This window comes from Trichechus manatus, unplaced genomic scaffold (genome assembly GCF_000243295.1).
Source record: "Trichechus manatus latirostris isolate Lorelei unplaced genomic scaffold, TriManLat1.0 scaffold00038, whole genome shotgun sequence".
Lineage (NCBI taxonomy): Eukaryota > Metazoa > Chordata > Mammalia > Sirenia > Trichechidae > Trichechus > Trichechus manatus.
This window is the reverse complement of record NW_004443974.1, coordinates 18408864-18432551: the sequence shown is the minus strand read 5'-3', so window position 1 is coordinate 18432551 and position 23688 is coordinate 18408864. Positions and strand designations below refer to the sequence as shown.

General features: G+C 38.2%; 1 protein-coding gene across 1 annotated transcript in view; it reads right to left on the bottom strand.

Annotated features, from left to right (window-relative positions):
* The window catches only part of CFAP95 (cilia and flagella associated protein 95), a 76720-nt gene that overhangs the window by 6935 nt on the left and 46097 nt on the right, over nucleotides 1-23688 (bottom strand). The window contains exon 5 of the mRNA XM_004375846.1: nucleotides 11060-11117. Coding sequence (XP_004375903.1) covers nucleotides 11060-11117 — 58 coding nt within the window. The remainder of the gene's footprint in view (nucleotides 1-11059; nucleotides 11118-23688) is intronic.

The following is a 23688-nucleotide window of genomic DNA, read 5'->3' as shown; positions in this document are numbered from 1 at the left end:
TGATTTCTTGACTGCTGCTTCCATGGGTGTTGATTGTGGATCCAAGTAAAATGAAATCCTTGACAACTTCAATCTTTTCTCCATATATCAAGACGTTACTTATTGGTCTAGTTGTTAGGATTTTTGTTTTCTTTATGTTGAGGCGTAATCCATACTGAAGGCTGTGGTCTTTGATCTTCATCAGTAAGTGCTTCAAGTCCTCTTCACTTTTAACAAGCAAGGTTGTGTCATCTGCATAACGCAGGTTGTTAATGAGTCTTCCTTCAGTCTTGATGCCCTGTTCTTCTTCATATAGTCCAGTTTCTCAGATTATTTGCTCAGCATACTGATTGAATAAGTAGGAATAATTAATCACTGCAAGCTTTTCCTGAGCCCTTCAAGCACTTGAGGGTAACTGCAAGAGTTTGTCTGAGGTAAGGTATACATTAGCATACAATGGCTTATGCAGAGCCAGACTGGAAGAGACATTTCACTGAAAGAACTTAGAGGACCTTTACAGCTAACTGGGGATAAAGTACCAAAGATAATTCATAGCTTCAAACCTGGATGACCGGGAGAGTTGTGACACTAAAAAGAATAAGAAAGACATGGTGATGGAAGAAGACTAGTTTTAGGGGGAAGATGGTGAGTCATATTTTGGACATTTTAAATTTGAGATGACATCAGTACAAAATGTTCATTTGGAAGGTAGTCTGGTGGGACAGATGGTCTGGAAAGAAGTCAGTGCCCTGTGCACAACAGTGATGGTTGGCAGGGGGAAAAATGCTAAAAAGAACATTATTAGGACCCTGGATGATATTTGAATGTGAATTGTGGGTTACATAATTGTGTTGTATCAACTTTCCTGAAAACTATACCATGGCTATGTGTCCTTGTTCTTCGGAAATACACACTGAACAATTTAGGGGTAAAAGGCACAATGTCTCCAATCTAATTCCAAATGGTTCAGGAAAAAAAAGTGGACATGTGTGAATGTGTATGTGTGTGTGTGCCCCTAGGGTGCTAAATTCTTACTGTAAGCACCATTATCTCCTTAAGCTTTTTTCAGAATAAAATCACATTGCTGTTCCCTAGTCAACCATAGTCTCAGTCCTCACCCAGGTTTTCCCAATCTTCCTCCTCCCCTCAAGGGAAAGAGGGGCTGTTATTCTTGTTTAATTTCATCCCTTTTCATGGGACTTTTTTTTTTTTTTTTTTTTGTAGTTTTAGTTTTAAAGGTCATTTACAGTTTTAGGCCTGCCTTTTGGAACATCAGTAACTCTGCCTAATTTAATATTATAAGATAATTTGAAAACACAGTCTCCATTCTTTCATCCATAAAAATGCGTAATGGGTTGTTTCCTGGCCAACTCAGTCACTGAGAACAAACCTTGTGTCTACCATTAAAGATAGCTATTAGCCACCTGGCATTAGTATAGCACAGACCATTCTTCCCTAGCATGCCTAAAAGTATGCTCATTTTGGGTACTCCGTTTACCCTTCAAAAGGTATGTGAGGCAGCAACCTTATTTATGTGAATGTCACATTGGATGGAATGAAAGTAGATATAAAAGTAGATTGCCTGTGATATTTCATTTCACTATTTTCAGTGTACATCACATCTAAAAGTCTTTACCACTTGGATGTACTTGACTGAAGACCTGCCTCCTTCTATCTAATAAGGTTGCTTTGTAAACACACAGCTGTGGCAACAACGCATGCAGAATGATGTTAGGGGAAAACATTTCCCCTGACAGCCAGATCTGCCTTATCAACCATACAGATCACTGGGGGACAGAAGTATCAGACAGAGCCCCCTCATTCATAATATTTTATTCTCCCAGTGACTGTATTACAAACATAAGAGTATTTGGCAAATTGGCAAAAGCAGAAAACTAAAGGCAGTCTGTTAACTAGTTGGATATATTTTTCTTAAGTATTTAAGAAACATTTACTACCCACTTTTTATTCAATAAAATTTAACAAAACAAAAGCATTTCTGACAAATATAGGTATTCAATGAAAGAAAAATAGTCATGAGAATTGCAAGGATATTTAGACCATGGGTATGAACATAAATATTTATATCATTACTGAATCTAGTCAACTTAGTAAGGTTTCATCTCAAAGAAAAACATGGAAATCTATATGAACAAACACTTCAGAAAATAAGCTGACTTTTAAAGATTAATGTCACACAAACTTTAGTAACGCCAAGTATCAAAAAATATGCAATATAGCATCAAATATTAGTTATTGACACTTTTTTTCTTTCTAATGCACAAATTTTAATTAGTTATATCCTTTCAGTTGTATAAAACACTTTTTTTTTTAATTCTTCAGTCTACATTATGTGAGGGCATTTCCACTGTCTTATATTTCTAATCGGAGTCCTGGTGCACAACAGTTAAGCGCTTGTCTGCTAACTGAAAAGCTGGTAGTTCGAACCCATCAGCCACTCCACGGGAGAGAGATGTGGCAGCCTGCTTCCGTAAAGATTACAGTCTTGCAGACCCTATGGGGCAGTTCTACTCTGTCTTTATAGGGGTTGCTATGAGTCAGAATCAACTCCATGGCAACAGGTTTGGTTTGGTTTCATATTTATAATAGTGAAGCCTAATATGGAGTATGTACAAATTTGAGGCCTAAGGTTCTCGATTTTAAAAACTTGTCTTATTTTTTTTCTCTGTATAAAAGTCATGTATTTTCACTGTAGAAAATGTAGAAATTAAAGGCAATCAAAAAGAAGAAAATAAAATCTCTCACAATCCCAGATTCCCTAAAGAGGAGCTAAGCTTTATGACCTGACCTATAAGTAAAAGGTAAATCATGATGACTTGACTTCAGAGGTCAATATAATATGAAGGCAAAGTTTCAAAAGAAACAAAGTATCTTTCTACTAAAAAGAGACAGTGCTAAAGAACACTCAGAATCTGAATTTCCTACAATTAAGAGTCCACGATTTCTCAGCTGTTGGTGATACAGAAGATGAACAGGGAGTTAAAATATTTATTTCCTAATTTTCAAGTAGACTTGAATTAAATGTCTGCCAAAGCCTCTAATCAAAAAAGATTACTTGGTCATAAACAAATAACTATTGGGATACAACAGGATCAATGAGATAGAATCAAATCAAATCAAATCAAACTGAGTAGAATTTGAGAGCCAGAGAGCTCTTAAAGATCATTCTGTCCAACCCACTAATTTTGAAGATGATGAGGCCAAGGCCTACGTAGGTTGAATATATAATTGTTGAGTCACGTTTGTACAAAGTGTTCAAAAATATGGCATCTGGAGTCAGGCCTGGGTTCACTTGGGACACTTATCTGCTATATTATTATGAATATGTAACCTTTCTGGGACACGAGTTCCTCAGTGTCAAATTATACTAATAGTGTTAGTTTCCCTAGTGAACTAATGGATATAAGATAACTAAGCCAGTGCCTTTGTTAAATATGGTAGACATTCAATAAATGTTACTTTCTTCTTCTTTCCCTCCCTCTTTTCCTTCCTTCTCTCCTCCTTCCCTCTTTCTAGTCACCTACCAGCAATGCATATTCTACTCAGTAAGGCAAATCAACCGGGGAAGCTTTGCAAGCCCTATGGAGCTATATGAGCAATTACCAGCAAATGCTAAGGTTGAGGCTGGGACCTGGAAAATGTGGTTCTTTAGCGCTGACAGAATTACATGAGACTTAGAACCTAGAACTGTTTACTTATCAAGCTATAAAACCATGCCTGTGTGTATACGTACAAGGTCAGCATACATATGTCAACACACATTCAGGTCTTTTAGAATCAAATCAAATAGAATCTTTGAGTCTATTGCTGCTGCTATTGTGTCATGAAATTTAAGTTAGGAAGGCCACCGTCTCCTTCTGACCTCAAGTAACAGAAGGTTGTTCCACAGGTTGACTAGCAGCAACATCATGGAACACCCTGGCATGGATCAAAAGACACTAGGTATAAACACCTGACCCTCTTCCCTCTTCTATAACTCCACCCCCTACCACAACCTCATTTGCAAAAGAATCTAAAGCTCTCACTCATTTCATTTCAGTCCATAGTACCTAGTAAGATAAACAAGCATATTCAACAAATGGCCATTATTCTTTTGGTAGTGGATATTGAGTCAGAACATTAATAGGGCAAAAAAGAGAAAATTAAATAGTTGATATATTCAGATGCAGCAGCAAGAAAAGCAGGGCGAAAATAAAAATAAGAAGACACATTAGGGAGGCTGGAACATTACCTAGCTACATTTCAACCTTAATTTTCTGGGTAAAATTTAGGCAAAGGCATACTTTATTCTAGACTATAAGACTTATACATAATTATTCCATGTGGACAGAATTACACTGCCCAGCTTTTAGTGCTACTTAAAAAAAGAAAGAGAGAGAAGGAGAGATGGATGGAGGGAGAAAGGGAGGAAGAAAGGAAAGGAGGAAGAAAGGAAAGAAGGAAGAAGGGAGGAAGGAAGGAAGCGATGGAAGGAAGGAGTGGAAAAAAAGAACTGTCTGTAATGGAATAAAAATATTGAAGATAATGCAGCAAAGATACAGAGAAGTTTTTAAAAGAGCTGGGAATTCAAAGCTAATTTAGTCCAGCAGAGCGATGCCTTCTCCAGATGCCCTCCTGTGGATCCATTTTCTACCCCACTCTTTCAGTTTTTCTGCCATCATCTTTCCCCTTGTCTTCCTCTTAAGGACAGTGGTAGTCACTCTTTCTAGGAAGCAGAAAACTAAAGGCAATTCCAGGCTTTTGGGAATTTCTTTTATATGATGAGCCTAATTAAACAATAAAATGGCTCCTGAAGATGCTGCCTCAACCCCTACCTCTGACTCCTGGTCAAGATGCATTTTGGTCTGGGATGATACTCAAGTATTTATTGATCAACACAGCACCATTCAGCCAGACTTGTAAGTCCTAGAGGCCCCAGCTCAGCCACGTGTGGAACTTCTAGGCGGGCCAGGCTGCCTTAGCCATTAGGCACAGGGAGCACAGTGCCTGCAGCCTCAATACTAATTTCAGGGACCAAAAATATTTTTTAATTTCTATTAAAATCTGACTGTTAAAAATTAATATAATACAGCCTGGATTATGTCTATCCTTATGCCAACACATATGTAAAATATATTTTTAAATAATTTTTTAATGGAAGGAGGAACACACATGCCTGTTGTTGTTAGTTGCCACGGAGTTGGCCCCTGACTCATGGGGACTCCACACACAGTGAAACGAAACACACCCCAGTCCTGTGTTATCTTCATGATCGTTGTGATGTCTGAGTCCACTGCTGCTGTTGTGTCAATCCATCTCACTGAAGGTTTTCCTCGTTTTTGCTGACCCTCTACCAACCATTATGTCCGTTTCTACTTGACTGGTCTTTCTTGATGATGTGTCCAAAGTAGGCTAGTTGAAGTCTCACCATCCTCACTTCTAAGGAACTTCAGTCTTAGAAGAAATCATTTGATTTGTTGGTTCTTCTGGCAGTCCACTGTATATTCAATATTCTTCGCCAATACCTCTGTTCAAATGCATCAATGCTTCTTCTGTCTTCCTTTTTCATTGTCCAGCTTTTGCATGCATATGTGTATATGGATGCAAAAGTGCTTAGGGCCCTCAAAAGTCATAATGTGTAATGCACCACAACACCACGTCCTCCTCCAGACTGAGTCTAGTACAACTAGATGGTGCCCAGCTACCACCACTGACTGCTCTGACAGGGATCACAACAGAGGGTCCCGGACAGAGTTGGAGAAAAATGTAGAACAAAATTATAACTCACAAAAAAAGACCAGACTTACTGGCCTGAAAGAGACTGGAGAAACCCTGAGGGTACGGCCCCTGGACACCCTTTTAGCACAGTACTGAAGTCACTCCCGAGGTTCACCCTTCAGCCAAAGATTAGACAGCCCCATAAAACAAAACGAGACTAATGGGGCACAGCAGCCCACGACAAGGACTAGAAGGCAGGAGGGGGCAGGAAAGCTGGTAATAGGGAACCCAAGGTCAAGAAGAAAGGGTGTTGACATGTCGTGGGTTGTTAACCAATGTCATGAAACAATATATGTACTAACTGTTTAATGAGAAACTATTTGTTCTGTAAACCTTCATCTAAAATACAATAAAACAATTAAAAAAAAAAAGTCATAATGTGGCCCTGGGTCCAGGGATTCTAGGAGAGGGGCTAGGACTGCTCAGGTGATGGGGGCTCTCAAGGTCATAGCTAATTTCCAGCTGGCATGAAAGTATCACTATTTAACAACTGCTATGGCAACTAAGAACAACAACAAATAGCCGTACCAGGTCCCTGGTTGCGGCAAACACTTTTCCCTCAGCTGCTAACCGAAAGGCACCGTGGAAGAAAGTCCTGGTGATCTGCTTTCTATAAAGATTATAGCCAAGAAAACCCTACAGAGCTCAGTTCTACTCTGTCACACATGGGGTCACCATAAATCAGAATACACTTGACAGCAACGGGTTTGGTTTGGTTTTTTTATGGCCGTACCAGTACATACAGCCCCACAGGTAGGACAAGACAATCCTGCCATTGCTGGAAATCACTGTTACGCAGATGCAGCCTCTTTTCTTAGCTACTATGAAACATAACATGGACTTCTTATGGTCAATTTGGAATGCATGCCACCTTTAAAACATACCTCTCTTTTAAAAACTTCCTCCGCTTTCTACCCCTGAATGAACAAGGATATGCAACCCTTTTTGGTTTAGAGATACTCATATGCCTGGAAAGATAATTCAATGGACAGCTGTACTTAGGGAAGCAAAATGGCACTTAACACTTGATTCTAACAAACGAGATGCACCCAAGTGGCAGCTCCATGGCTGGGAAGACTCATCAGCCTCCAAAGCATTCCCCTAAGTTCACTGAGGGGTTGGCCATCTGGCACACAGTCTTTGGCCCCATCCTTCTGCCTGCCATCTGGCTGGTTTATTTCCAAAACCCATATTGAGGATCTAGCCAACACTCTGGCTTACGGTTCCTTCACCTTCTCAAGTCAATGACTTTAATTCCACTCTAGTCACTCAATCCCATGACAGAGAATGACTCTGTCATTCTCCAGGATTGTTCTCTCTCTAAGATAATAAATTCCAATACAGCCCTTTGATGATTTACCTCCTATTCTTTTAGCTCTCTCATTCCCTCACTGCTGCCATACTTGTTCTTCTGTTTTCATCATCATATTCATACCCTTGGCCCTTCCACTTTCTGAGTTTACTAGGCTCTGCCTGAACTAATTTTCTTCCTTACTCATCCTGAGTGTGCTCAGTCAAGTCTCCACCATCATCTTCAGCTCACTGTTCTTGTCTTAAGGGCTCACATACTCTACAGCCAACCAGCATTGGACCAATCCTCTAACACCTTCTCTGCAACTTGGAGAATAAGGAAGCTTTTAAAAGAGAGTATCTTTAATTGAAATAGGAATGAACCATAATAAGCACTCAGCTTAAAAGGTGGATTTCTGAAGAAGCAATTCTCTTTCATTTCTCTTCTTAGAAATGACTTTATAGCTTCCTAATACTTGGTATTTTCTTACCTATGGCTAGATCTATGGTGTGAGAACCCACATTATCTCTAGACTTCCTATAATGCTGTTCCACTTTATGCAAATTTGAATTAAGCAAATCTAAAAGACCATAATCTAAAAATAAAGTCTCAATTTGTACACACTAATTAAAATAATATGAATCCAAATATTTTTAAATTTCATCAAGAATTGTATAATTGCAAAGGCGGTAGGCTGAGTGAATGCTGAACTGTGTTTATGCTACGGCCACATGATGAAGTCTCCAGCAAGTAAACAAATATCTGCCTGGCTTTGTCAGAATTCAGAAATCATAGACTTGTTGACGTGAATGGTAACTTCTCTGTCAGAGTTCAGTTATTATTCTGCTGTTATTTAAACATCCACTGTTATGATGATTTAAAATACTTTCTGCATCCTGTAACAATGTAATGCAAGCATTTATTAAACGGGAGTTCTAGAGGCAGCGCTGAAAACATGCCTCAAAATCATTACTTTGGCACGGAAGTTGGAAGTGGATGAACAAAACTCTGCAAATAAAACCGAACAACTGCCATGGTATGCTGTGCTCTTAATGGAGAAAGAAGCAACCGGAGAAGTACTAGAAATAAGGCTTAAAAATTTAAAAACTCTGCAAAAGCACAAGTTTATACCACAATAGCTAAAAATTTATGGGCCCTGAGAATACATTCCACATTCTTTATAGTTATGCCTATGGGGAAATTAGTCCTTTGAATTTTGTGTTTTTAATTATGCATCTTGCAACTTCCTTTTCTTTAGAGATAGAGCCCAACCCCATGTAGATAAGGAAATGGTCCTGAATTGCATTTTTAAATAATGTATTTGTTTCCGTGTGGTTTTTGTGATTATAAACAATCATGCTTGCTGCATTGCAAAATTCTGAAGTGTAAAGATGAAGAAAATCACTTAGAATTCCACCATTAAGTGCTAAATTTACTAGTATTTTGGCAGTTTCTTCATTTTCAAATTTTCTCTATATTTTTACACAGTTTAGATAAAATATACATGCAATTTTGTATCTTAATGTTCTTCTTAACCTTAAAAGAATATTTACCAAGACTCTAAAAACTGTCTATGGATATTTTAAAGGCTGCATAATATCTCATCCTATGATTATAATGTATTTAATTGACACTTCTAATAGGAAAGGAAACCCTGGTGGTGTATTGGTTAAGTGCTATGGCTGCTAACCAAAAGGCGGGCAGTTCAAATCCAGCAGCTGCTCCTTGGAAACTCTATGGGGCAGTTCTACTCTGTCCTATAGGGTCGCTATGAGTTGGAATCGACTCGATGGCAATGGGTTTTTGGTTTTTCTAATAGGAAACATTTAGGTACTTTTCTAAGTTTCGTCACTATAAACAATTCACTAATGAGTATATTCACATATAAATTTTATCCCCAATTTGAATTATTTTTCTTTGGGGAAATTTCCTAGAAAGAGAATTACTGGGTCAAAGAGGATGGACACAGCTAAGTATCTTCATAAGGAGCCCTGGTGGCAAAAAGGTTAAGTGCTTGGCTGCATTTAACCAAAAGGTTGGTGGTTGGAACCCACCCAGCAGCTCTATCGGAGAAAGACATGGTGAACTGCTCCCGTATCAACTACAGCCTAGAAAACTCTATGGTGCAGTTCTTCTCTGTCACATGGGGTCACTATGAGTCGACGGCATCTAACAACAACAAAGTATTTTCATACATATTGCCAAATTCATCTCCAGAAAAATTATAACAATTTACAATCTTCCTAGCAAAAGATGAATTGTCCATCTCACCCCATCTCCATGCCCTGCACTGAATATTATTTTTTTAATATTGCCAATTTTATCAGCAAAGAAATATCTTATTGTTTTAACTCACATCTTTTATTATTTGTAAGTTGTAAATTAACTAGTTAATTATATTTCCTACTATGTAAATTATCTATATATGTCCTTTCTTCATTTCTCTATTGGGTCATTAACATTTTTCTTGCCAATTTGTATGAGTTCTTTATGTATTAAGTATATTCTTTATCAAATAAGAAACAAAAATAAGAATATAACATATAAAAAGGTTGTGTCATAAATTTTTTACTTCCCTAAATTGGTTATGCCACCTTTTCAAAAAACTTCTGATTATTCTCAAATGCTTATTCTTTCAAATAATTCTTAAAAGTCTTAGAATTCTGATAGAAAACAAAATCCATTATTAAATTTAAAATTTAATATAATTGCAATTATGTTAAATTCATAAATTTAGTTTAGTTTCCAATCCCCTAAAATGGTAGCTATTCCCTTTTATTAGAGATTTCTGTCTCAATTATATTTTGGTGCTTATTAAAAAACAAAAAACTTGGTGGCTTCAAACAACAATTTACTATTACCTCCTTCTTGGGTCTCTCATGTGGTTACAGTCAGATGGCAGCTGGAATCCAGGCTCAACTAGGCTGGATGTCCAAGATGGCTGCTGCACTCACAAGTCAAACGCATCAGTGTTCTTCCCCATGGCCTCTCCCTCCAGCAAAGCGCCTGAATTTCTTACATGGTGGCTCAGGGCTCTGAGAGGCAGAACCATTCTTTTTAAAAACTAGGCCTAGAATTGGCACAGAGTCACTTTTACCATGTTCTACTGATCAGATCCAAGGGGCAGAGCAATAGTCACCTCTTGATAGGGGAATGACCTGAATAAACAGGGTGGGCCGCCATCTTTGGAAAGAAACTACCTCATCTTCTTTTATTGATCTTGGTAAAATTTTCCTCATGAAAGTATTTTAAGTTTGTGTTGCTGTAGTGATTTGTATATTTTTTCTTTTGTAGTTTATTAATTGAATAGGGGTGATAAGAAGGAAAACTATTGACTAGTATCTTTGATATATGTATTTTGTATTCAATCAATTCACTAAATGGTTGTATTCATTCTAATCACTTTTCAGTTATTGGTTATCCTAAGTAGATCATCATACCATCTGAAAACAAAGATGACTCTTTTCTTCTTTTCAGTAGTTAAAGCTCATACTTATATTTCATGTGTACTATATTACTGGTTAAGACTTCTAAAATAAAGCTAACAAGAACTAGCCTTGTTTAGTCCCTATTGCATCATTTTTAAGAACAAATATATTCAAGTTATAAAGTGGACATTTTTAAATCAGCATACACATTTCCCAGAGCTACATTAAGTCACTTACTTTTATGTGCAATATGAATGAATAGAAAGGTAGATTCTTACTCTAGATGAATTAAATTCAGGGAGGGGGGCAATAAAACAAGATGAGGAAGAAAATGACCAATACATTTTGGAAACCGAAATAATTTCTCCCTGAAATCTATAAACTTCCCAAAATAAATCAAAACCATAAAAAATTTTTACTGACTGCCACAAACAGCTAATAGCTCTAAATAAACATAAAACAAAATAAATCTCAGCGGTTTCTCCTTTCTTCCCGAGCTTGACTACTTACATTAGATGTAAAGAAGCATTTCAAGTACATAAATAAGTATTAGAATATGGCTTTGCAGCCCTCTTATACTCACAAGTGGCTGATAAGCATACGGTGGAACATAGTCTTCAGAGTATGTTGACAAGGGATACCTAAAACAGATAAGTCAGTATTTGAGAAAGATGTTTTCAATTTTTATAGGTATATACTTTACATGAAATAAAAACACTTGAGGACTGACTGGTCCTTTTAAATTTAAAAACAGATCAAATTTTTAATCCCCACAGCAGTCCTAGATCCTGTTTACGTGTTACCCACCAGCAAGGTGAATCTTCTTCAATTACTTTCAATTCGGCACCACTTGTAGGCATCTAATGTTAAAAATACTTGTGGCTACCAAGTCTCAGCCCCCTGGGTTCAGTTGCTCTACATCTCAGACCTTGGAGGTTTTCTTTACTACTCATTTTTCACCTCTCAAACCTGTTTTGACCCTATGCCAGCCTCTTTGCTAGATGACAACTGAAAAGATAATAGAGAATAACTTTGGTGGACTAAGGTTACATAGCTCCTCCCCTCCTCCCCCCAAGCTCCTATCTACCCTATTAAACACACAGAAATGCTGGCTGAGATATATCCCCCCAAAATGTCTACAAACATAGCCAAACTCAAAAGCGGAAGTCTAAGGAAAAAAAAATGAAGGAAGAAAGACACCCCATCACACATCCAGGAAGGCAAAGCAAACAAAGCAGGACAAATACCAAAATATCTGTACCTAGGCACATTATATTCAAATTTCAGAAAATCAAAGACAAAGAGAAAATCTTGTTAAGATGGCAGTGCTTCCCAATAAGATTAATAGATTCCACGCAATCATAATAAACCCAACAACGTATATATAATATATAAGACAAAAAAAGACAGAATCACAAAGATAAAAATGGCAAATCCACAGTCACAGAGGAAGATTGTAACACATTCCTAGACCACTTACTACCTCAAACCCAAATCTCTACATACATCCTCTAAAAACCACATAGATCAACAAGAAAGCAAATAAAATCACACTATCACCCATGCTAGAGCATAATAGGGGATAGAGAATACTACAAACCCCAATTTACAGGTAGGTGGAGGAACAATTCAGAACAATCAGAGCCAGAGCCCACATCAAGTGGGGATCACATGAAAGAGAGAAGAAGGTGGAAAGTCCCTAGAGGGGATGGAACAGAGAGGACATCAACCCCAGGAAGACAGCATCCTTCCCTGATGGAGAAATACCGAGAACAAGTCTGAGAACTAGGGGATTTGAACATTGGCTTTCCAAGAAAGAGGCTTGGAAAAGTGTGTAGGACCAGTGCTTGGGAAGGCACTGCTTCTGGGAAAGAGGGAGGCAATAGGAAGGTAAAGAGAAATAAGGAATTAAGCACAAGAAATTAAGGGTCCTAGTGCTATAAGATGATATAATATCAGTAGACAACTCTCTCCAAAAAAAAAAAATTACATCTCATTAATTAAGTAAACTTCACTTTCCAACATAAGAGGGCACTCTTGAACTAAGCTATACAGTGGACTACCCGAATTTCTTATTCCCTCTGCACAATTACCTATGACTGCTGCTAGTCTAGGAAAATCCAACATACTTAAAATGAACAGAAAAAGGCAACATTACTCTAAGAAGCAAACAGTAAATGATAGTCAAAAATCCTCCCTAGAAACATTCCCAACCAGACAGAGAAGCCCTCCATCACCATTTCTATTCAAAGATGTACTAGAGATCTAGTAAAAGCAGTAAAAACAGGAAAAAAAGAAGCTTAAGTTATAATTGAAACGAAAGAAACAAAATTTTCACCGTCTACAGATGATATGATTGTCTACATTAAAAATTTTAAGAGAATCCACAAATCATAGGACTAACAGGCAAATTCAGCAAGGTTGTTGGATACAAGATCAGTATACAAAAAAAAAAAATTAGTAGCATATGCATACACTAGCAACAAGAAATTAGAAAATATAACCAAAGTGGGAAAAAAATCCCGTTCATCATTGCAACAAAAACTCTAAGATCCTTTCTGGAATATAGCTAACAGAAGATGTGCAAGACATTTATGGAGAAGATTATAAATTTATGGAGAAATTTTATTGAAGGTCATAAAAGAACTCCTTTATTGACTGATGGAATGACTCAATATGATGATAGCAATTATTCTATCTAACAAATTTAAAGCGCTTCCAATCCAGATACCAAGAAGGAGTTTCATGGAGCTTGACAAACTGATCCTAATATTCATAAAATTCCAAAAAGGACGAGGGAAAGTCAAGGCAACTTTGAAAGAGAAGAACAAGATGGTTAAACTCACTGTACCAGATATCAAGACTTATATAAAGCTGTAGTAATTAAGACAGTGTTATATTGTTTATAGTTAAAGTATAAAACGTTGAGTTGGAAGGCTACCAATCAACTTTAGAATTGTGGCTTCTCATGCAGAGAGAGGGACATAAATGAAATGACTTAATAAAGAGGATACCTTATAGTACACCTTGAGGGACACCTCAATTCTATCTGGGACGTATCATTTCTTTTAAAAATATATGAAGCAAATATGATAAAAATATTAACAAATTATTACTGAGTAATGAGTACATGGGTTTTTGAGGAGTATTTTATATAATGGAAATATTTCATAATTTAAAAATATGGTTAAGTGCCAATAGATGACAATGAACTTGCTTCCCTACCCTTTTCTTACCCAAAGTTGTGACTCAAATGATGTGATAATCAGGAACCCCAGTCAAATATCAGAGAGTTACTTTGGGCAGGCAGACCTTAGAAATCAACACTGGTATCTCTTTACTTACTCAACAACATGGACACTTTTATAATATTAAGTGATAATGTTCAGTCAGTTATTTAAACTCTCTGTCATCCTTTTTTTTAATCTGAAAAACAGGGCAGCAATCTTTAAATGATACATAGGGAGTATATTATGTACTTCCCAAATATGAAGTAAGACGGTCTTTTGAGAATACCAATATGGAAATCAGCATGGATCTTCCTTGTAGACATCAGTCTAAGGCTGTAGCAGAATAAAGAATACAAAGGAAGAACATGTGCATAAGAAGAGAAATGGCCTTCAGTGCAACTCAGGAAAGCAGGAGGTCAGAAAGACAAAGGAGGCATTTGTTCTAGGCATGGTCCTGGGGAAGAGGTGTTCTGGGTCATAGACCTCTCTGGTTCTGGGAGCTGAGCTGGAGCACATCAATGTCAATGCACCAGTTGGACTCATTGGCAGACAACAATGGCTTTAATTAATTATCTGGAACCACCAGGAGCAAGTCTGTGCCATGACGCTCTCCTCTGCCACTCCTATCCCTATCCATGGCTGATAGGTTCAAATATCAGCCTCTGGCCTGTGCCTGGTCAGGGACTGCCCCCTAGGGGCTTCCTTTTCTTAACAGAAACCAATGGGAGAGGGCCAGTCACTCTTCTGTGATGGGAACCATGGGAGGTAATGTCCCCTACCATTGGGAAGAACCTATTCTCAGAGGGAGAGAATAAAGCCAACAGGAAGGTAATCTTAGAGATTTTCTAGTCCTGATCCAGTTGTCTCTGAAACCCAGCTGTTCCACTGACTTTCCCATAGTTCCATGAATTACTCCAGTATCTTTTAATAAACTCCCCTTTTTTGTAGAAGTTAATTTTAATTGTGTTTCTGTCACTTACAACCTAAAGAGTCCTGACTATTAAAATCAGGCAATCAGAGTCTAAGGCCATTAATCATTGTAATCATAAACCAACTCCCCTTGCTCTGATTCCAAAGACACCAAACAACATTCTGATTATAGTGAGGTTTCCCATATGGTTTTCTTACACAGAGAGAAGGCTTTTATTATGCTGACATGACTGTCTGGTGTGCCTGAAATTTTTATTTCTCATTATAAATTAACTAATTAGAATTCTGACTTATCTTGTGAGTTTAATGAGCACAAGTCAATCACCATGAGTAAGATAAATTCTGAAGCACAGAAAAAATGGTCTTTTGGGATGTGCAAAACTGAAGACCAGAGGCAGATAAATCCCCCAGAATAATGCCACACTTTAAGGACACTTATGGGGCATTAATGGTTCAGTGGTAGAATTCTCGCCTTCCATGCGGGTGACACAGGGTCAATTCCTGGCCAATGTACCACATGTACAGCCACCACCTGTCTGTTAATGGAGGCTTGAGTGTTGCTATAATGCTGAGCAGGTTTCAGTGGAACTTCCAGACTAAGGATAATGCAGGGCTGGGAAGCATTTCATTCTGTCGTGCATGGGGTCACCATGAGTCGGAGGCCTACTTGACGGTAGCGAACAATAACTAAGGATGCTTAGAAGTTGGACAGCTGGCCTTCACCCAGCACCACCTACAATTTGCCACACATGCCCTCTTCAACTTTTAATGGTTGTAGTTATAAGACACTTTGTAAGACAGAATAACTAAAGATGTTTTTTCAGATGAGAAAGGAAAAGAAGTCTTATCTTCCGGTTATCATGAAAGCTAAGGCATTTGTCAAAATATCTTTACCTGCAGTGAAACCAGTGATAAGGTAACATCTAAATCTATGACAAGATGATGCACCAAAACACAGTTGTTTCAACTTGAAAGAACTTTCAAGGTCAACTGTTTCTCTTTTGTTTTGTGTGGACGAGGGGCAGACATTTCCTCACCCAGATTCCTGGAAGCCAGATCAAGGGCATGCGATATACACTCGGCAAATCAGATGGTCCCACGTAGGAGACTGAATCTGAGTAAGGGACTCAGAGAAGCAGGGATTCATTTGGAATTAATCCCATTACTGGCAGCACAGAAACAGCATCCATTATTTAGGACGAGTACAGCCACAGAGGGCCGTGGAGTCTACTAGACTTCAAGTAGTGGGGGGAGATTATGACCACTCTGGGAAACTCAGCCTCATTCTTATCAGCAACTGCCATTTAAGAAAAAAAAAAAAAACACTTCCTTATATTGACCTGAAATTGATATCCCTGTTATTTGCTCCTACTTCTCTCCTACTGAAGCTACACAGATCAAATCTAATAGTTCTTTCATAGCTGCTGAAAGCCAGGTCTATTTTTTAAATATTAGCCTCTTAGAAGCTAGTGAGCAAGAAGCAGAGGGGAAAGATGAAATGGAGGCAGATCCAGATATGCTTTTACTCCTGGTCCAAGCCAAGCACTTGGTAAGTTGCCTAGGAGCTTTGGAAACATTTCTCCCCTCTCACGAAGAACAGAGGGTTGTGAACCCAAAGACACTAGACTCTGCTTTGCCACTAAGTAGCCATGGGACCTTGAGCAAATCATTTAAACACTCTGCATCTTAACTTTCCCCATTAAATATCTGTTCCAGAAATATTTATAGAATAGATGGATAGATTAATTAATTAATGTGGAATTGAATTGCTTTATTATCTCTGTGCTTTGATTTCCGCCTCTATGTAACAAAGAAAATACCTACCCTAATGACCCTATATGATTGTTAGGAGGAATGGGCTAATGGATAACGCATGTGAAAGTACTTTGAAGGATATGAAGCACTATACACATTTAAGCATGAAAGGCAATGTAATGTAGTGATTACTGATGCAGGCTCTGCAGTCAGACAGACAAAACATGAGTTTAAAATCCAGCTCTGGTGCTTATTACTAACCAGCTTTTGGAAAGTTACTTTACCTTTGAGTCCCTTTTCAAAATGAGGATAGTTACAGTACGTATCTGAAAGGATGAGAATTAAATGAAGTAAGGCACGTGAAGCCCTTAGCTCAGTGTCACGCACATAGTAAGTGCTCATTAACATTAGTTGGATACAACTATGCTGTTGTTGTTGTTGTTAGGTTCTGTCAAGTCGTTTCTGACTCATAGTGACCCCTAGATACAACAGAATGAAACACTACCCTGTCCTGCGTCATCCTCACAATTGTTGCTATGTTTGAGCCCATTGTTGCAGCCACTGTGTCAATCCATCTTGGTGACGGTCTTTCTCTTTTTCGCTGACCCTCTACTAAGCATGATGTCCTTCTCCTGGGGACTGGTCCTTCCTGATAACATGTCCAGAGTAACTGAGACACAGTCTCGCCATCCTTGCTTCTAAGGACCATTCTGGCTGTCCTTCTTCCAAGACAGATTTGTTCATTCTTCTGGCAGTCATGGTACATTCAATATTCTTCCCCAATATCATACTTCAAAGGCATCAATTCTTCTTTGGTCTTCCCTATTCATCGTCTAGCTTTCAATGCATACGAGGTGATTGAAAATACCACGGCTTGGGTCAGGCGCACCTTAGTCCTCAAAGTCACATCTTTGCTTTTTAACACTTTAAAAAGTTATTTCGCAGCAGATATGCCCAATGCAATATGTCGTTTGATTTCTTGACTGCTACTTCCATGGGCGTTGATTGTGGATTCAAGTAAAATGAAATCCTTGACAACTTCAATCTTTTCTCCATTCGTCATGATGTTGTTTATTGGTCCAGTTTTGAGGATCTTTGTTTTCTTTACCTTGCAGCACAATCCATATGAAGGCTATAGTCTTTGATCTTCATCAGTAAGTGCTTCAAATCCTCTTTGCTTTCAGCAAGCAAGGTTGTGTCATCTGCACATCACAAGTTGTTAATAAGTCTTCCTCCAATCCTTATGCTGTGTTCTTCTTCATATAGTCCAGCTTCTTGGATTATTTGCTCAGCATACATATTGAATATGTATGCTGAAAGGATACGATCCTGACGCATACCCTTCCTGATTTTAAACTATATAGTATCCCCTCATTCTGTAAAACAACTGCCTCTTGCCTATGCTAAAATGATATTAAGCAGTGGAAAGACATAGTTCTCTTTGCATTTGAATGGGATTATTCAAGCTGCAGTGTGGAGAATGGATTGGAAGGGACAAAACTAGAGGCAGAAGAACACTTAGAATAGTTATATTAGCAACCAGGACTGAGTCAATGATCTCTCTCCTGCTCCAATCTCAAATATCTACCTGCTCTCTCTTCATTGGAGCCTTGGTGGCGCAGTGGTTAAGTGTATGGCTGTTAACCAAGAGGTTGGCAGTTTGAATCCACCAGCAGCTCCTTGGAAACCCTATGGGGCAGTTCTATTCTTCCTATAGGGTTGCTATGAGTCGGAATCGATTGGACGGCAACAGGTATCTCTTCATCTGGTCTTCGCTGCCCCAGTAAATGCTCCTTACCCCAGTTGCCTAAGCCAGAAGTCTCCTTTACTCTCGTAACTAATAAGTTATCAAATAAATGTCAACTCCTCCTTCTTTTTTTTTTTTCTTTCTTTTTTTTTTATTCAGAAAGTTATGGTCTATTTTCAAAAAGTCTGTAGAAGTTTAGTTTTATGGAATAATAAAAAATAGGCTGTTCTTTTACACTTACTTGGGAATATAGATAATAGGATAAAATTATTTTCTCAATAGCATAGTGGGGACATGTGCAAAGCAGACTTGTTAATCAATAGCAATATTTTCTTTTATTTTTTTATTGTGCTTTAAGTGAATGTTTACAATTCAAGTTAGTTTCTCATACAAAAATTTATACACACATTGTTATGTGACCCTAGTTGCTCTCCCTATACTGTGACAACACACTCCTCCTTTCCATCCCGGATTTCCCGTGTCCATTCAACCAGCTCCTGACCCTCTCTGCCTTCTCATCTCACCTCCAGACAGAAGCTGCCCATTTAGTCTCATGTATCTACTTGAGCTAAGAAGCACACTCTTCATGTCAACTCCTCTTTCTTAACATGTCTAATCTCTGTACCCTTCTCTCCCTCCACACTACCATCTCTTAGGACAGGCCCTTATTATGTCTTGCCTTGATGAATCCAAAAGTCTCCTGATTGCAGTCTCAGTTGTTTACCAAGCTGTTCTCTTGATCCTAAATACAAGTCTCATCATTTCTAGTGCTTAAAAATATTCAACTGTTGCTATGGGATAAAATCCAAACTCCTTAACATGGCTTTCAGGCCCTGCTTGCTTTGTCTCCAGCATCTCTTTCCAACTTAAGCTCTCATCACTGCAAACTTGTACTCCATGATCCAGGCATGCTCATCATAGGTCCCATTCCTCTCTGCCTTTGCATGTCCTGTATCCTGTGTCTGGGGTGCCCTTCCCTCTCTTGTTGCTCTGGCTGACTCCAACTCACACGTGACTCGTGCCTAACCTTCCAAAATCAGGTCCATTCATATGCTCCCATCACATCCTACGTTCGCCTCCAGCATGTTGTAGTGTGGAGGCTGGCTCATTCAACACCTACTCAAATCCTTCTTCTCCCTTGTCTCTCTCTACTTAGAGTGAATGAAAACACTCTTGTAGCCAAGGTGGCCATGTCACAGTCTATCCCATAAATGTAGGATGAAGACTCTAGGGAGGGTTTCACTTTACCCCTTTACTTTCTCATTTTTCCTTCCTGAACAGATTAATATTTGGAAACATAGCAACCACCTTGAGACTATGAAAATGAAAGCCGCATACCAGGGGGAAAGAAGAAGATTCTGGATTCTTAACTAACATTGCTGAGGTCCCATACAAGTCCTAGACTCCCGATCCTTATATTTCATGCCAGGTGACAAAATAAATCTCCTAATTACATAAGCTGTTATTAGTTAGGTTTTCTGTTCTTGCAGCCAAGTGCGTTCCTTACTGATACACAAGTACTGACTGGTTATTTTTCTGTCTCGTATATTAGACAATGAGCTACTACAAGAATGAGCGTGTCTTTTGTCTCTGTACTCCCAGTACCTGACTGTTCCTGGAATATAGTAGGCACTCATTAAATGTTTGTATTGAGAGAATGAATTCAGATATGTACGACAAATGTAATTTTTTCAGGCCTAGTAATTTTTGGAAGCCACTTGAAAGAAAAATATAAGGCTTACATGTTAGAATAATAATTAAACTATGTAAGTGCCAAATACAGAATTAAATATAGATAGCAGCAAAGATTTCTGTAATTCTGGAAATTCCTATTTCTGTGAAACCACCTCTGTGGCTTAAAGAGTAGTATAGTATTATCCACTGGGGCCCACTGAAGACTTTATTTTAAGCAATGACAAAACAATGATGTTTTTATGACAACCACCTTAACTTTCACTATTATGACAAGTAATACTGGCTCATCATTAATGTACATTCAATAATAGGAAATGTCAGGCTTAAATGTAAATTCTACAACTTCGACATTCTGAGAGTCTTTACCACTTACTCATAATACACATTGTTTTATTACCAAGAGACAAGCTGCCACACAATGCCTGAGTAGAAAAGGAAGTAAATGCTTTGCACCATACTTTGAGAAAAGAAATCTCTTACTATTCATGTGCAGGCCCTTTCCTCTGAAGAATGCCAAAGGTTTTACAGAAGCTAAATGCCCCAAAACCAAAAAACCAAACCCAGTGCCATTGAGTTGATCCCGACTCATAGCAGCCCTAAAGGACAAGGTAGAACTGTCCCATAAAGTTTCCAAGGAGCACCTGGTAGATTCGAACTGCCGACCTCTTGGTTAGCAGCCGTAGCTCTTAACCACTATGCCACAGGGTTTATGCCCCAGTGAGAGGAATAAATTGAAAGAGTTTAAACTGTGGCTTAAGCTTGCTACAGCTACTGTGAAGTGATCACTCCACATGCATATGGATAAGCGCTCTACACCAACAATGAAAACTTAATTTCCTGAACTGCTTTTTGGTCTCATTTAACTTTACCCGTTTATGTGACTACAGATGCCCTTCTCCTTACAACTATAAAATTTTAGAGTGGGAAAGGACTTTACAGATCATCTGGTTCAATCCCTTCATTTTCCAGAAGGAAACAACTGGAGCCTAGAGAGGGTTATTAGCCAGCACAAGGTCACATGGCAGGTTTAGTGCAGGTCCTGAAGTAGAACCCAGGTCTCCTATGTTCCTTTCCATGCCATTTTTGAAAAAGCACACTATGCCCAAAAAGGTACCCAGTGATCCAGAACACTATATTAATTTTTCTCTGCTCTTGCCATACAGATCACATAAATGTTTAGATGAGCTCTGGAAAGAAGACAGATTTATCACAAACTTTGGATAATAGACACTAATCACTATCACCAGGAGATAATAAAATGTGGTAAAAATGATAAGATACAGTAGTCAGGGCTGACTTGGTGAGAAGTGTAAAGTCTACCTTGGGTATTTCTCCATCCTCCAACAGGTGCTCAGTATCTCAGGGATGCCCTCAAACTGACACAAGCTCCTAAGGACCTGCTTCTTATACTGCAAATACCCCAGATTTAGATTTTGCCTATTTCAAAAAAAAAAAAAGGACTTCTCCTGTGGACCATTATTCCAGTATCATGCATGATTACATATGTATATTTTAATAAATGCTTCCGAGAAATAAGACCTTAATGTAAAACTCTGATATTCATTACTACATCTCCCTTCCAAAATTGAATATGCTTGACATAATTTTGTTGTTGTTGTTGTTTTAAGTGTTTTGTTTTTTTTTTTTCATGTTGTTTTACTTTTTGGTTGTTTGTTGGTTGGATGGTCGTAAGCCCAGTCCAGATATCATACATGGGAGACCTTATTTTTTTAGAATGAATCAGCTACAATCTTCTGATTCCATGGGCAAGTCATCAAATGATTTTGTATTAGATAATCAGATATCCAGGGGTCTTCTGATAATTAGTGAGCTCATTTTCCAAGTCTTATAAAGAGTACTCCCAAATTAAGTGAAAGTTACTTGAGGATGCTTGAGAACCACATAGGAGGGCAAAGAAGGAGCATTACCTACTAACTTACTAATGACATTCATGTTCTCACCCACTTTTCCTATGTGCCTTACAGGAAATGTGCCTCTCAGTACTTTTCTACACCTTTAAATTAATGTCTCTTGCCATATAGTAAAAGTAATATATGTTAGAGATCACCTAAACATACAACAGTATTAGTATGAGACTATAAGAGAACTGTTGATGTCTAAGGGATCTTTGAGCCTCTTTGACTCTCAGCCCTTCCATCACCAAACCAAAACCAAACCAAACCTGTTACCATCAAGTCTATTCTGATTCACAGTGACCCTATAGGACAGGGTAGAACTGCCCCATAGGGTTTCCAAGGCTGTAAATCTTTACGGAAGAAGACTGCCACATCTTTCTCCAGCAGAGCGGCTGGTAGGTTTGAACTGCCAACCTTTCAGTTAGCAACTAAGCGATTAATCACTGTGCCACCAGGCCTCCTCCTTCCATCACTAGCCAATGCCAAGTCCTGGGAGGCTCACTGATGGGAACACGACCACCTCTCAAGCGAAACAGTAACTCTAGTTCTAGATGAGCTCCATCTAGCCTCAGAGTCTGTAAATCTCATTTTTAAAGTTTAAGTCTTCAATATCACTTTTAATCCCACACTGGCTGCTCTCTATATTACAATTTGTAAGTTCATTTATCTCAATGTGTGGCATATGTGGAGGGAATTATCCAGGGGGCCTTTTTTTCTAGTTAAGGTCAGGAGTGATAAGTCCAGCAGTATCAAACATTCTAATTGTTCTGATTTTCAGTATCTCCCACTGAAATGTTTGCTGCAAATTTATGGAGGAAAAATGTTGTATCGTCTTCACATTGGTCCAAATTTGAGTAGGTGGGCCATAGGTTGAGTTATGAGAAAAAGAAACAGATTGTCAAATGCCATAACAACATAGCAGACATTATCTAAAAATTAATGTCATCTGACTAATATCTCCTTAATAACAAAGATATACCCTTATTCTTTTTTTTTTCCCTTAAGAGGTAACCTGAAGTTTAATTTATATTATCACTACAGTACAGCCTTGCTTTTATAAGTAGAAGCACATTATTTTGGTCCATTGAGCAAACTCATTCTTATTCATTGCCTTTTAAAGTTGACATTTACCTTCCACAGCTGTACAGCTGGCAAGAAGCAAAAGAATATTTAATAGTCAAGGCAGCAGATTCTGAAACACCACGGCATTCTATTGTATAGGATGTCCTATAATTAGTGTACGTTAACTGAGAAAAAGAACTACATATGGAATTAGCAGAGGGCAGTCGAAGGTGCTCATGTATTTATTTCCTTGCTAATACTCGTAAGTCAGACAAAACAAAAAGTAATTCTAGCAATTCAAACTAATAAGGGATGATGTTCTAAGAGACCATGTCTTCTAATGCACTTGCCAGAACAGAATTGAGAATAACTTTTTATTCTACGGGCCTTGTAGCCATATCGCTTGTCCATTATAATTTGCTCTTCAACATCAGAAAGAATTAATTTATTTATTCAAGGAATAATTATTGTGTATTCTCTGTAGGCCAGGCACTCTGTTAGGTAAGGGGAATAGAGCTGTGATAGTCCTGCCCTTCAGAGCACTGGATTTAGCAAAGAAGACAAACAAGAATGCAAGTAATTACAAAAAAAAAAATGATGAAGAGTGTTAGGATAAAAGAAGTGCTATGGACACACAACGAGGGACTTAACCAAGTCACGGTGGACTTAACCAAGTTCGTGACTTAACCAAGGCCCTCCAAAGGAGATGGCACTTCAGTTGAGACTTGATGATTTCAGGGTTAAGATTGGATGTATACACCTGATCTTGCTTTCTCCAAAAGTTCTACTGAAACCACTTTGAAAAGATTCTTAAAATAATAATAATAAACTCACAAGAACAAGGAGAACAGGAAAAGCGACAACAGAAACAAATTTT